Source organism: Chionomys nivalis, chromosome 11, assembly GCF_950005125.1.
Source record: "Chionomys nivalis chromosome 11, mChiNiv1.1, whole genome shotgun sequence".
NCBI classification, from domain to species: Eukaryota; Metazoa; Chordata; class Mammalia; order Rodentia; family Cricetidae; genus Chionomys; species Chionomys nivalis.
In genome coordinates this window covers 11,057,990-11,071,262 of record NC_080096.1, presented here as the reverse complement: position 1 = coordinate 11,071,262, position 13,273 = coordinate 11,057,990, and the positions used below count along the sequence as shown (strand labels likewise).

At 45.4% G+C, this 13,273-nt stretch overlaps 1 protein-coding gene across 2 annotated transcripts in view; it reads right to left on the bottom strand.

The window, feature by feature from the left end:
• The window catches only part of LOC130883365 (protein DDI1 homolog 2), a 45,697-nt gene that overhangs the window by 15,622 nt on the left and 16,802 nt on the right, over positions 1-13,273 (bottom strand). For both annotated transcript variants that reach the window (XM_057783646.1, XM_057783648.1), the window contains exons 4-6: positions 12,551-12,677; positions 7,921-8,048; positions 589-717 (exon numbers count right to left, since the gene is read on the bottom strand). In XM_057783646.1, the coding sequence (XP_057639629.1) occupies positions 589-717; positions 7,921-8,048; positions 12,551-12,677 (384 nt within the window). The remainder of the gene's footprint in view (positions 1-588; positions 718-7,920; positions 8,049-12,550; positions 12,678-13,273) is intronic.

Here is a 13,273-nt window from a genome sequence, read left to right as displayed (position 1 = left end):
TAATCCCAATACTTGGGAGTCACACATCTTTAAATCCAGAGCGAGGAAGGTGAAAACAGGAAGGGATATGGCTGGGCGGAGAGAGGAATATGAGGTGGGAGGAGATAAGAGCTCAATTCATTCAGGCATTCAGTCCGAGGACTTGTAAAATCAGAATACCCCATTCGATCTGAGGATTTCGTAGCGGTAAGAACTAGTAGTGGCTGGCTGCTCTGCTTCTCTGATCTTTCGGCTTTTACCCCCATATCTGACTCTAGGTTTTTTGTTTTGTTTTGTTTTTTGAGACAGGGTTTCTCTGTGGTTTTTTTTTTTGGAGCCTGTCCTGGAACTAGCTCTTGTAGACCAGGCTGGTCTCGAACTCACAGAGATCCGCCTGCCTCTGCCTCCCAAGTGCTGGGATTAAAGGCGTGCGCCACCACCGCCCGGCCCTGACTCTAGGTTTTTATTATTAAGACCAATTAGAATTTGAGCTACACCTGCTTGTTTGTATGTACATCAACCAGAGGTGATTATGGAAGAACCTTAAAATTCAACCACCCTAAAAATTCCCTACCAGAAAGCAGCAAGCGTCTGCCTGCCTTCACTCACCTAGATGCACCCTTCCAATAATCTTCTGTGTGCCTACGCCTTTGGCTATGCCAGCCCACCGACGGTCCACCAGTCTCATGATGTTACACCTTTCTGCACAAGCCTGGCTCATAATAGTCATCTGGGCACCTGGAGGGAGAGAGAGATCAAACTGTAGAAATTATAACCCACATCTCCCTGCCCAGCTGCTCTTTGATTTATTCTTGAAAACTCTTGATGTTCCTCCTCCTGCCTCAGCCCCCATGTTCTAGGATTGCAGATGCGCAGACACCCCAGCTTAATTCAATTTCCGTACCAGAATCTAAAATAGTACAAAAACCCAAGAGTATTTTTTTTTTTTTTGCAGTTTTTCGAGACAGGGTTTCTCTGTGGCTTTGGAATCTGTCCTGGAACTCGTTCTGTAGATCACGCTGCCCTCGAACTCAGAAACTTGCCTGTCTCTGTTCTCCTGAGTGCTGGTATTATAGGCTTGTGCCACCTCCACCCAACAAGAGTATGTTTTTAATGGAGTACCAGAATGACACTAAAAACTTTACCAGCAGAAAACAAACGCATCTGAAAGTGATCTAAAATTCAAATGGTGCTGTGTCCAGACAGCAATGTTAAGTTAAGCAGCACTATACAGTTAGAACATGTCATCGTTTTGTTGTTTGCTTTTGTTTTGTTTTTGAGTTAGGGTCTCACTTCCTGTGTAGTCCAAAATTAGTCTTGAATATGTAATTGTCCTGACTCAGCCTTCTGGGATTACAAGTGTGTACTTCAGCACACAGACTCAAGCGATTTTTATTTGAAGCGATGGGACAAAAAGGCTCACGAGCTAATAGAGCCTGCAGCTAAGAGTACAGCCCAGTGGGAGAGGGTGTGCTTAACCTGGTTTGATCCTAGAGCCACTTTAGAAAAGTTGGACATGGTGGCATATACTTTTTTTTCTTTTTTAAATTTTATGTGCATTGGTGTTTGTCATGGGTGTCGGTTCCCCTAGAACTAGAGTTATAGACAGTTGTGAGCTGAGAATTGAGCCTGGATCCTCTGAAAGAACAGTTTTGACTGAGCCATCTTTCCAGCCCCACCAGCACATACTTTTAATCCCAGCACTCAGAGGCAGAGCAGGAAGATCTCTAGGAGGTTTCCAGTCTGGTCTACACAACTAGCTCCAGGCCCTCCCCGACCCCGCCGGGTGGGTAGATGGGGACAAAAACCAGAAATTAGCCTACACTGGGTTTTCTCCCCTTGAAAGCTGAAGGCTTGTAGGACAGTTTTTTTTGTTGTTTTTTTTGTTTTTTGTTTTTCGAGACAGGGTTTCTCTGTGGCTTTGGAGCCTGTCCTGGAACTAGCTCTTGTAGACCAGGCTGGCCTCGAACTCACAGAGATCCGCCTGTCTCTGCCTCCCGAGTGCTGGGGTTAAAGGCATGTGCCACCACCGCCCGGCTAGGACAGTTTTGTTATGGCACAGGCCTCACTGCTACTCAAGCTGGAAAGTCAGGATAGAGTTAAGGATTCTCTTGCTTCCACCTCCCTAGGTGCTAGGATTACGAACATGCTCTATGATGCTCCCGCTGAGTCACGCAGTGCTGGGTATCAAACTGAGCACTCTGAGTGTGCTACACAAGCAGCACATCACCACCCAGGGCACATCCCTAGCCTGACCTGAGGGTATTTTCTATCTCAGGCTGACATTTCTGTAATCTTTGCCTAGCCCTACCTCCTCCCTTGAATCCTGGTTTCATACACCTGTGTACTGGAAATCTCTAGCTCATCCCAAACCTTACTTTGGATTTCTCTATCTTTGTCAGTGACATGCCCTTCTCACATCTTACAACTATGGCACACTATAATGTTGATTCCTGCTGCCTTCACTGTGCCCTTAAAACTGTCCTGACCCCACAAATAAGGTCTCTGCAATGCTTGCTTTTCTGACCTCCTTCTTTCTTACCATAGCTACTAATCTGGCTCGCAGCCACCTACCTCCTGAGTAGACTCTTCTCTGGCTTTGAACCTGTGCCATGCATACATAATTTAAAGCAAATATGACCCTTGAAGTTAAAGAATTTTTCCAGTTGATTCAATCATTTCTTTACTTATTCAATAACCCTTAAAGGTCCTCCCACCTTTTTAATTTTTTTTTTTAAGATTTATTTATTTATTATGTGTACAACATTCCTTCCATGTGTGCCTGAATGCCAGAAGGGGGCGCTGGGTCTCATTATAGATGGCTGTGAGCCACCATGTGGTTGCTGGGAATTGAACTCAGGACCTCTGGAAGAGCAGTCAGTGCTCTTAACCACTGAGCCATTTCTCCAGCCCCCCTAGCTGTCCTGGAACTCACTCTGTAGACCAGGCTGGCCTTGAACTCAGATCCACATGCCTCTGCTTCCTGAGTGCTGGAATTACAGGCATGTGCCCAGCTAAGGCTCCCACTTTTTTATAAGACTGTGTTAAGTTAAGCCGGGCGATCGTGGCGCACGCCTTTAATCCCAGCACTCGGGAGGCAGAGGCAGGCGGATCTCTGTGAGTTCGAGACCAGCCTGGTCTACAGAGCTAGTTCCAGGACAGGCTCCAAAGTCAGAGAAACCCTGTCTCGAACAAAGAAAAAAAAAAGCCGGGCGGTGGTGGCGCATGCCTTTAATCCCAGCACTCGGGAGGCAGAGGCAGGCGGATCTCTGTGAGTTCGAGACCAGCCTGGTCTACAAGAGCTAGTTCCAGGACAGGCTCCAAAACCACAGAGAAATCCTGTCTCGAAAAAAACCAAAAAAGAAAAAGAAAAAAAAGAAAAAAAAAGACTGTGTTAAGTCACAATGCCCAGCATCGGACCCATTGCATCCTGTTGATCCAGAGCCTTACATAATCCCACCTCCTGTTTCAGAGAGGTGAAACATAACCCTCATAAACCCAGCTTCAAACTCATTACAGAGCTGTTGATAGCCTTAAATTTCTAACTCTCCTGCCTCTCCCTCCCAAATGCTGGGATTAAGGTCTGTGCTACCACGCTCAATTTATAGAGTGCTGGATCTAACCCAGGCCTTCTCTCCCAGTACCCCAGGTCCACTCTCACTACACCTAGAAGCATTTGAAGGTGGGAGCAATTTGTCTCCTGTTCACTCTGGCCTCCTATAAAGGATCCTTTCCCTGTTCTCATTTATATGAGTCTTACCTTTGCGTAGGCCTGGCTGCAGACTCACCAACCAATCCTGTTGTCTCAATTCACTGTGTATGCATCGGTGAGCATTAAAAGCACCCATTCTCTGTGGGTACTAGCAGATCGTGGGCATGAGGAAGGTGACAATGGTAACTAGGGTATTACACAGTGGTGGTCATGCAGGCAAGGCCCTGGATTTCGCTCTGACCATCACAAAAAAACAAAAATCAAAATACTTATGAGGAAACTAAGATTCAAAAGGCCCAAAAAGAGTCTAGGAAGTCTGGAAAGAATTCTGTCCTCCTTGTCTCCACAAACTAATGTGGGGAAACTGGCTTAGTTCATAACCCCAGTTCCTGCTTGTGCAGCAGTTTAACAGTCACTTCTAGAGACTCACCCATGTACTCCAATCGGGGAAACTGGTCTCTACATCCAGCACACCCACCCAATGTGCACTGCTTTAGCTCAGTGACAAAGGATTCTCTGGCATCAAGCACAGCTGAGGCTGAATTCACTACCTCACTACCTGGGACAGAAGCTTGGCTTCCTTATCTGTAAAGCAGGGACACACCATGGCTCATAGAGATGTCTGAGGTTGAAGTATGATGGACGCAGTAAGATGTACTAAGCATCTAGCACAGAGCCTGGTGTACAGGAAGTGTTTAATGTGCGCTGGGGAGCTACACATTTCTCTCTTTCATATGTCCTGTAGCTCTGACAGGAAGCCTTACCACTAAGCACTCAGCCAATGCATTGCATGCAGCACTAGACAGGTATCATTCACTCATTTGGTTTTTCAAGGCAGGGTTTCTCTGTGTAGCCCTGGCTGTGCTGGAACTTGCTCTGTAAACCATGTAGGTTTCCAACTCAGACATCCGCCTGCCTCTGCCTCCCTACTGTTGAAACCAAAGGCCCACGCCACCACCGCCCAGCCAACAACTTTTTATTTTTAAGACTTATTTTTATCTACATGTATGTGTGCATGTATGGTACATGCATTCAGGTGCCTTCAGAGGCCAGAAGACACTGGATCCCCCAGAACTACTTACAAGTTGTGAGCTGCCAAATCTGGGTGTTTAAAACCTATTTTTGGTTCTCTAGAAGGGCAGCATGCGTTCTTAATCACTGAGATACCCATCTCTCCAGCATCATTAAAACACACATATCAGCACATTGACTTCTGGGACTGTCCTAGTCTCAAGTGACAACCTCAATATGTGCTCGAGTGTTTGTGGATGTAACACAGACAGGCGTCTCAACCTCAAGAGATGCCCAGAATTAAGATGAGCATGACCACTCAGGTACATTCCCTTTACGCACCCACACTGAAGGATTTAAAATGCAGAGCTAGGGTTAGAGAGAAGGCTCAGCAGTTTAGGGCACTTGTTGCTCTTGAGGAGAACAGGGGTGCAATTCCCAGCACCCATATGTAGCACCCAACTACCTATAACTATAGTTCCAGGGAATCTGACACACTCTTCTGACCTGTGGCCACAGATATATTTGTAGGCCAAAAATAAAAAGTCGCTTGACGGTGGTGGCGTACACCTTTAATCCCAGCATTGGGGAGGAAGCAGAGGCAGGCAGATCTCGGTGAGTTTGGGGCCAGTCTGGTATATAAGAGCTAGTTCCAGGACAGGTTCCAAAGCTACAGAGAAATCCGGTCTGGACATACGAAAACAATAATAAAAAAACAAGTCAGAGAGAGAGAGGGAGGGAGGGAGGGAGGGAGGGAGGGAGGGAGGGAGGGAGGGAGGGAGGGAGGGAGAGAGAGAGAGAGAGAGAGAGAGAGAGAGAGAGAGAGAGAGAGAGAGAAAGAGAAGAGCTTGAAGAAAAGCAGAGTTGTTATTAAGACTAGGTGCCAGTGAGCATCTCGACCACCTAAGACTCAAGTGGCAAACTCTATCCATCTCCTTGCCTGTTATTTTGTTCTTTTTCAATTTTATGTGTTTCTGCCTGCAGAACATGTGCAGCACATGTGAGCCCAGTGCTCACCTAAGGTCAGAAGAGGACAACAGGTTGGGACTAGAGTTACAGTTTTCAGATGTAGTGTGGGGTGCTATGAATTACATCTGGGCCCTTTGAAAGAGCAGCAAGGTATTTTAACTAAGTCATCCCTCCAGGCTGTTTTCTTATTTTATTTTCCAAATTTATTATGGGCATGAATTTTGCTGACATGTATGTAAGCGAACCATTCGTGTCTATGGAAATAGAGTTACGGATGGTTGTGAGTGCTGGAAAGAACAGCAAGTGCTCTAACCTGTGAGCAGTGTCTCCAACCCTAACCATTAGGTTCTTTTTTATCATTATTATTATTATTATTATTGCATACAATGTGCTGTTGGCATGTATGCCTACATGTCAGAAGAGGGTACCAGATCTCATTACAGATGGTTGTGAGTCACCATGTGGTTGCTGGGAATTGAACTCAGGTCCTCTGGAAGAGCAGCCAGTGCTCTTAACCTCTGAACCATCTCTCCAGCCCCAAATGTTAGCATCTTAAAGGCAGGGACCAAGTCTCATATGGCCTTACTTGCCTCACTCCAAGCAATGTGCTGCACAACGACCAGATGGAAATGTTTGTGACTGCCTATCTTCACTGTCAACTTGCCTAGACTTAGAAACAAGAGACTGGCTAGGAGACTTGTGGGGTGGCTGAGAAAAGCAGTTCAAGGTAGGGTTAGCTGAGAGAGGAAGATCTGCCTTGAAGGTGTGCTGGGGGCCTCCCAGACTGAACAAAAGGGGAAAAGGAGAAAGACCTTGCACAATACATAGTCTTCCTTCTTTTCTATAAGGCACACATCTCTCTTCTCCCCAAAATGCTCCCACCCACCCAATTCTTTGAAACCGTGAGCCAAAATAAGGCTTTCACAGGCAAGTACCTTCTCAGAGCAACAAGAAAACAACACAGACCCATGCCCTTCACAGCACCTTATAGACCCCTACTGCTCCCAACTCCTTACCAAGGTGCCCAAGAACCTCAGAGCACTAACTGAGGAACTAAGGAGGCGGGTAAGCACAGGGGAAGCTTAGCTTGGAACTCCCATTTGGTTTTGTATATGTCACACTTCTAAAAAGACACTTGGCACCTGGTCCCTTCAGGAGAACATACCGTGCACCCACAGTCCTTTCAAACAGTGCACCTGAAACTTCAGAATCCCCCATCCCCCACTCACACAAGGCTATGCATGCTACCATCTCTGAACACTGTATGTTTTTCCCATTCCTGGTAATGCCAAATTTAAACAGTTTCTATTCAAGTGTAGTCCCAGTATATCTGGGGTTGAACAAGAGAAGGGCCAATCCAATCCGAAGCAGTTTGGGGTGCATGCACAATAAGGGAAACGAGTGTTACCTAGTAACCTTTTAGGGGGAATCCCTTATTTACAGTCTTGTGTCTAGTATAACTGGGTGCACATATAACTAAAATCTGATACAGTAAGAAAAATGAACATATAACCTAATTTATCAATCAAAATAGAGAACTACTCAAACTACCTCCTTAGCAACCAAACCTTCCTTCCTTCTTTTTTTTGATTTTTGAGACAGGGTTTCTCCGTAGCTGTTTGGTTCCTGTCCTGGAACTAGCTCTTGTAGACCAGGCTGGCCTCGAACTCCCAGAGATCCGCCTGCCTCTGCCTCCCGAGTGCTGGGATTAAAGGCGTGCGCCACCACTGCCCGGAAAACCTTCCTTTTCTTGAGTCCCACAAAAAGCAGCTGCAAATAACTGGAGCCCTAATACCGACTAATTACCCATCTGGCCCAAGGTTAACCTGTCAACCTTTTTCTTTTTAAGATTTTATTCTATTTTAATTACATGTACATGTGTGTGACGGGGTGCGGAGTGAATACAGATGGCCAGGAAGCCAGAAGAGGGTGGAGTTATGGGTGTTTGTGAGCTATGTGATCTCCAAGAGCAACACTAACTTAACTGCTGATCCCACTCCTGCCCCCAGTCAATCTCAACTTTGTCTCCCTGTGTGAGTCTCTATTTTTCAGTTCTCTGGTTAAGTGAACGAGAACCTAGAAACACCCCCCAGGCTCTCACTACCAGTTGAGGCACAGCAAACACAAGATCAGGTGAGAAATGACTGGGAAAAGAAATCTACCACTAGCACAAAGACTGAAGAGTGAAAATGTAACTTCAAGGCACCAGCAAGCAGAGCACAAGAGCAGCGCCTCCGCTCCATCCTCACCTGAGTCGACGAAGGCTTTCACAGGGTGCCCGTTCACTCTGCAGTTGATGTAGAGCATGGCGACCTGGCCGAAGCTCTCCGGGGCCTCCTCCATGGCTATCGTCATGTTCTCCTCGATGTTCTGCTGCCTGTGACGAGCCAGAGCAGCACACTGAAAACTCCATTTCCGGAAAGAACACCACAAACACACTTGTAAATCTGCCCTAACTGGAGCAGCTGAGTCACTGAATGGAAATTGGTTCGTGTTCCCCACAGGTGACTCAACAGGAGGTGATGAGAGACAGAGCTGGCAGAAGACCTAAGTCAGGAATAAAAACTATCCTTCTATAAAATGATCATGTTCCCCCTAAAAGCTCACAGATGGAAAAATAAACTCCTAGAAAGAAAGGCCCAGGCCCTTTTGATCTTACCAAACACTGAAATTGATATTTCATGAATAATACAACAGGTTTTTACTACATAGCCCAGGTTGGACTTGAACTTGTGACCCTCTCATCTCCGCCTCTCCAGTGTAGGGGTTATATGTGTGTACCATGTTCTTATATTTTTGGTTTTTTGTTAGTTTAGTTTGGATCTTTTTGAAACAGGGTTTCACTGTGTAGCCCTGGCCACTACCCTGCCTTCCAAGGACTGGTAATAAAGGAATGTGTCGCTATGCCAGTCCTATGCTCCTTAAAAAAAAAAAAAAAAAAAAGCCGGGCAATGGTGGCGCATGCTTTTAATCCCAGCACTCGGGAGGCAGAGGCAGGCGGATCTCTGTGAGTTCGAGACCAGCCTGGTCTACAGAGCTAGTTCCAGGACAGGCTCCAAAGCCACAGAGAAACCCTGTCTCCAAAAAAAAAAAAAAAATATTATGAATACAGCATTCTGCCTGTGTGCATGCTTGCCAGAAGAGGGCACTAGATCTCATTATAGACTACTGCAAGCCACCATGTGGTTCCTGGGAACTGAACTCAGGAAGTCTGGAAGAGCATCCATCCAGTGCTCTTGGTCTCTGAGCATCTCTCCAACCCCATGTACTCCTGTTTTAACTGAGGATGTCCTGGGCATTTGAGTATCATCCCAGTGCATCAGTCTTACTAGTCTGCAACCAGAATCACATGTATTCCACCTGTCTGTGCAGCGCAGGCTGCTTCATCTCCACAACTGGCTTTTCTAATCTGAAAAATGAAAAAAACAAAAACCCCACAATTCCTTCCCATTACAACGTTGATGAACAGTCTTACAGAATTTAGTTTATGGTGCTAAGTAAGTCAAGAGCAGAGCTTCAAAGTTGTATCTATCTGGAAAAGTAGCTTAGTTGGATGAGTCCTTCACAGTATGCAAGAAAGCAGGGGCCCAGAATCATATACTCCAGGTGTGGTGGTGCACACCTGTACTTCCAGCATCTGAGAACTGAAGGCAGGAGGATCAGAACTTTATGGTCACCCTTGGCTACATTTAAGACCAGCCTGAGACGCTGGGCGGTGGTGGCGCACGCCTTTAATCCCAGCACTCGGGAGGCAGACGGATCTCTGTGAGTTCGAGAAGACCAGCCTGAGATACACACACTGACTGGCTAGACAGTCTACCTTTAGACTGGAAATAGTGAACTCAGTCTACAATTTGAGGTACAGTTCACTGTGAACTAAGAACTGCTAAGACCACATTCCAATACATGTGCACATGTCATAAGAACATGGAGGCACTGTCTACCTACCATCTGATGTTAAATCCAGTTATCAGCTACATTGGATTTAAAAATCAGCACAGAAATGCCAGTCTAGATTTGCCACGGAGGGTGCTTCTGAGGCTGGGGTCCACGACTGAATAAAAAGGAGACATGTTCCTGCCACCATGCCATCATGGACTACAGCCTTAAACAGAGTAAATAATTAATAAGCTCTCCTTGCCTTAAGTTGCTTGTCACAGCAAGTAGATAAGTAACTAACACGCTGTCCATTGTCACTGCTTATTCACGTGGCAGGCACAGGGCTGAAACAGATCACATGGCCTGCAAACCTAAAACAGCTAACTACCTAGCTTTACGGAAAGTCTACTGGACCTATGCTCTGAATGCCATTGCCCGCGCTTTCCTTCACACCCTGGTTCACTGAACTGATGGTAACACTTCTCAGCAAGCCCAGGCACTGTTTAATTTAGTCTGGCAAACAGGGAAGCTACTTACTACACTTGGTGTACGATATAATGTGTCATGTATAATGGTGTCATGCACCAAGCAGAAATTTTAAGGCACATTTGATATAATTATATACCTTTATCCACTGGCACATTATAAATTTAGAAATTACATACAAATAATTACATAACCCCCTGATATTGCTCTAATCTAAGTTAAGTTTCAGGAGAAAAAAAGAAAAAGAATATGTGGGGCTAGGGAGATGGCTCAGTTGCAATATGTTTACCATTCAAACATGAGGGGACCTGGCAGTATCTAATTACAATCTCAGAGGTGGGGAGGTAGACACAAGGGTCCCTGGAGCTCACTGGCCAGCCAGTAAACCTACCCAAATCTGTGAGCTCCAGGTTCAGCAAGAGAAGCCGCCTCAAATAAATGAATGAATGAATGAATAGAGTGAGTGCAGCTGAGGAAAAGCCCTTTTAATAAAAATCTCAGAAAAATTAATCCTTTGAAATAATACAACCAATTTGCTACGGCTCTGAAGGTCACAACCGAAGAGCTTGAGAAGTGCAAAGTCTCCTTCAAGGGATGACTGTGAGGCCATGAAGACAACTCAGGAAGCATGGTGCTTGTCACGAATCTGACAACTTAAGTTTTATCTCTATGACGCATGGTGGAAGGAGAAAACCAGATATAATTCCTGCACGCTGTCTTCTGATTGACACACATGTATCACCGCATACACATCCATACCAATAACTAATAAGAATGCTTTAACTCTAGGTCGCTTTGAGCACATTTCTTGGGCTGGAGAGACAACTTGGTTTAGTTATCAGCATCCACGTCAGACAGCTCACAGCTGCCTTTACTTCTAGCTCCAATGATCCCACAGACTCATATATGTGTACGTGCACACACACACACCAATAAAATTAAAGTATTTACAACACGTGGTAGAACACACAGCAGGTAGACCTGGGCTTAAGGCTAGCCAGGGCTACATAGTAAGACTTTGTCTCAAAACAACAACACAATTCAATAAACCAGCCAACCAAGTCAAACAAATACAAAGAGTTTCAGGGCAGCCCCAGATGCACAGCAGTGTCAGGCCAGCTTGGGCACTCTGCGTAATCTGGTAATCTTCTTTCCTTACATCACCCAGTTTCCTTTACCCCACCACTGTAGGAAACCTGTTTCAATTCGACACACTCCACTTCCAGGGTTTGTCTATGGCGCCTTACCGCCCCGGTTTCCTGGGATAAATCCAACTATGCCTGAAATCAATGTCAGACTCCCTTAGAGCCACAATTTGAGAACATAAATGGTTTATTTCTCTGGGCTGACTCAGCTAGGCAAGCTGTCCACGGACACTCACTAACATCTGATTAAAGTATGGCTGCACAGGCCTCCCAGCTAGTGGAGAAGCCGAGGCAGGATGTTAAATTTAAGGCCAGCTTGTCAACTTAGTGAGATTGGGTCTCAAAATAAAGAGTAAAAGCAGAGATGAGGATGTGACCCAGTGGCAGAATACTTGTCTAACTGTGTAAGAGAGGGGGGAAAAATCACCATTATCTGATACATGTAAAGAGAACACTTAACCAACAGAACATGAGCAAATAGCTTAGGGCTGTCAATTCGTTCTAAATATGATTTATTTCTTCAATTTCGAGAATAGTCAGAGTGTCCTAGATGCAGTCTGGTAATAAAGGACTAGTCTATTGAGTACAAATACGTGAGGGCCCAGTGTAGGCAAAGGGTGGGGAAAGCCTATGGGTATAATAAAGCAAGTAAGTCGGGTAACTAAAGCTCCCACCCTGCTATTCAGTGTAATAGGAGTATCATTAGATTTGTTCCTCTTAGCTACAGGAGGATTTTCACAAGTAGCAACAAAAATTGAATTGGGTTTGGGGAGCAAATGGCTATTTTATTCAGACAGCATCTAACTTGTGACTAGCCTTTAGCATCTCTGTACCTGCCTGGGCTCCACCCCTGAAGATCCTGACTCATCAGAATAGAGAGAAGGCTCAAGCAGCTAAACTCTGAAAAGCTTACTGCATGCTTTAATACAGCCCCAGCAGAGAGCCGCTGCAACAGACTCGGGTTGGCAGAGTGTCAGGCAGGGAGCCAGCAAGGGGCAGTAGAAAGAAGACAGAAGACTACAAGACTCCACATGTGCAGAGCTCTCCAATCCAACCGCCTTCAAGATCCGACTTAATGAGGATTGAAATCAGCTGATCTCAGCAGATGGGGTTTCTCTTCAGTCATCCTGGGGTCAACTACCTTGCTTTAACGATGCTGTTTTGTCTGCTAATCGGGAAGTGCTCACAAAATTTGAGAGCACTTCCAAATACTGGATCAAAATGTGAGGACTATGAAGGAGAGAGTTACCTAGGCAGATTGAGGGTATTATCTCAACCTGGAGATGGGGAAGTTGCCTGCAAGCAGACATCTAGTTAATGCTGATGACCTGGATGCTGTGAGCTTGCTCATTAGGTAGATGGATCTTACCTTATATCTTCTTCTATCTTTGCCTGAGCTTCAAGATCAAAGGGGTCAGCAGAAAACAGACGAATCCTTTCTTGTTCTCTCCGAGCTCGGTCCTGCTGTTGCTCTATCAGGACCCTGGAAAATTTCTCTACAAAAATAAGGGAGGAACATATTCAACTCTACATTTTCTTTCTTTCTTCTGGTTTTTACAAGACAGGGTTTCTCTGGCTGTTCTGGAACTCACTCTATAGACCAGACTGACCTTAAACTCAGAGATCTGCCTGCCTCTGCCTCCCCAAGACTGGGATAAAGGTGTGCAGCACCACTACCCAGCTACTTTTTAATTTTAAAAAATGTTTTTTACTTCATTTTAGCAGTGGTGGTGCAAGCTTTTAATACCTGCACTTAGAAAGCAGAAGCATGCTATCTCTGTGAGTTCAAAGCCAGCCTGGTGTGCAAAGCAAGTTCCAGGACAGCCAGAACTACATAGAGAAACCCTATCCTGAAAAGCCAAAAATAAAGACAAACCTCAAAGAGTGTACTCTATAATTCCAAATACATTAAGTTTGAAAACAGACAAAACAAATCAAATATCAGAACAGTGCCAGCCTATTCAAGAGGAAAGTGAGTAAAAGGGACATAGTGGAACTTTCTAGCTGAAAATGTGCTCAACTTATAAACAGAACCCACACGAAACTGCAGGAAATGATGGTGTGCACTTGTGTTCCAGTGCCCGAGCAGAGA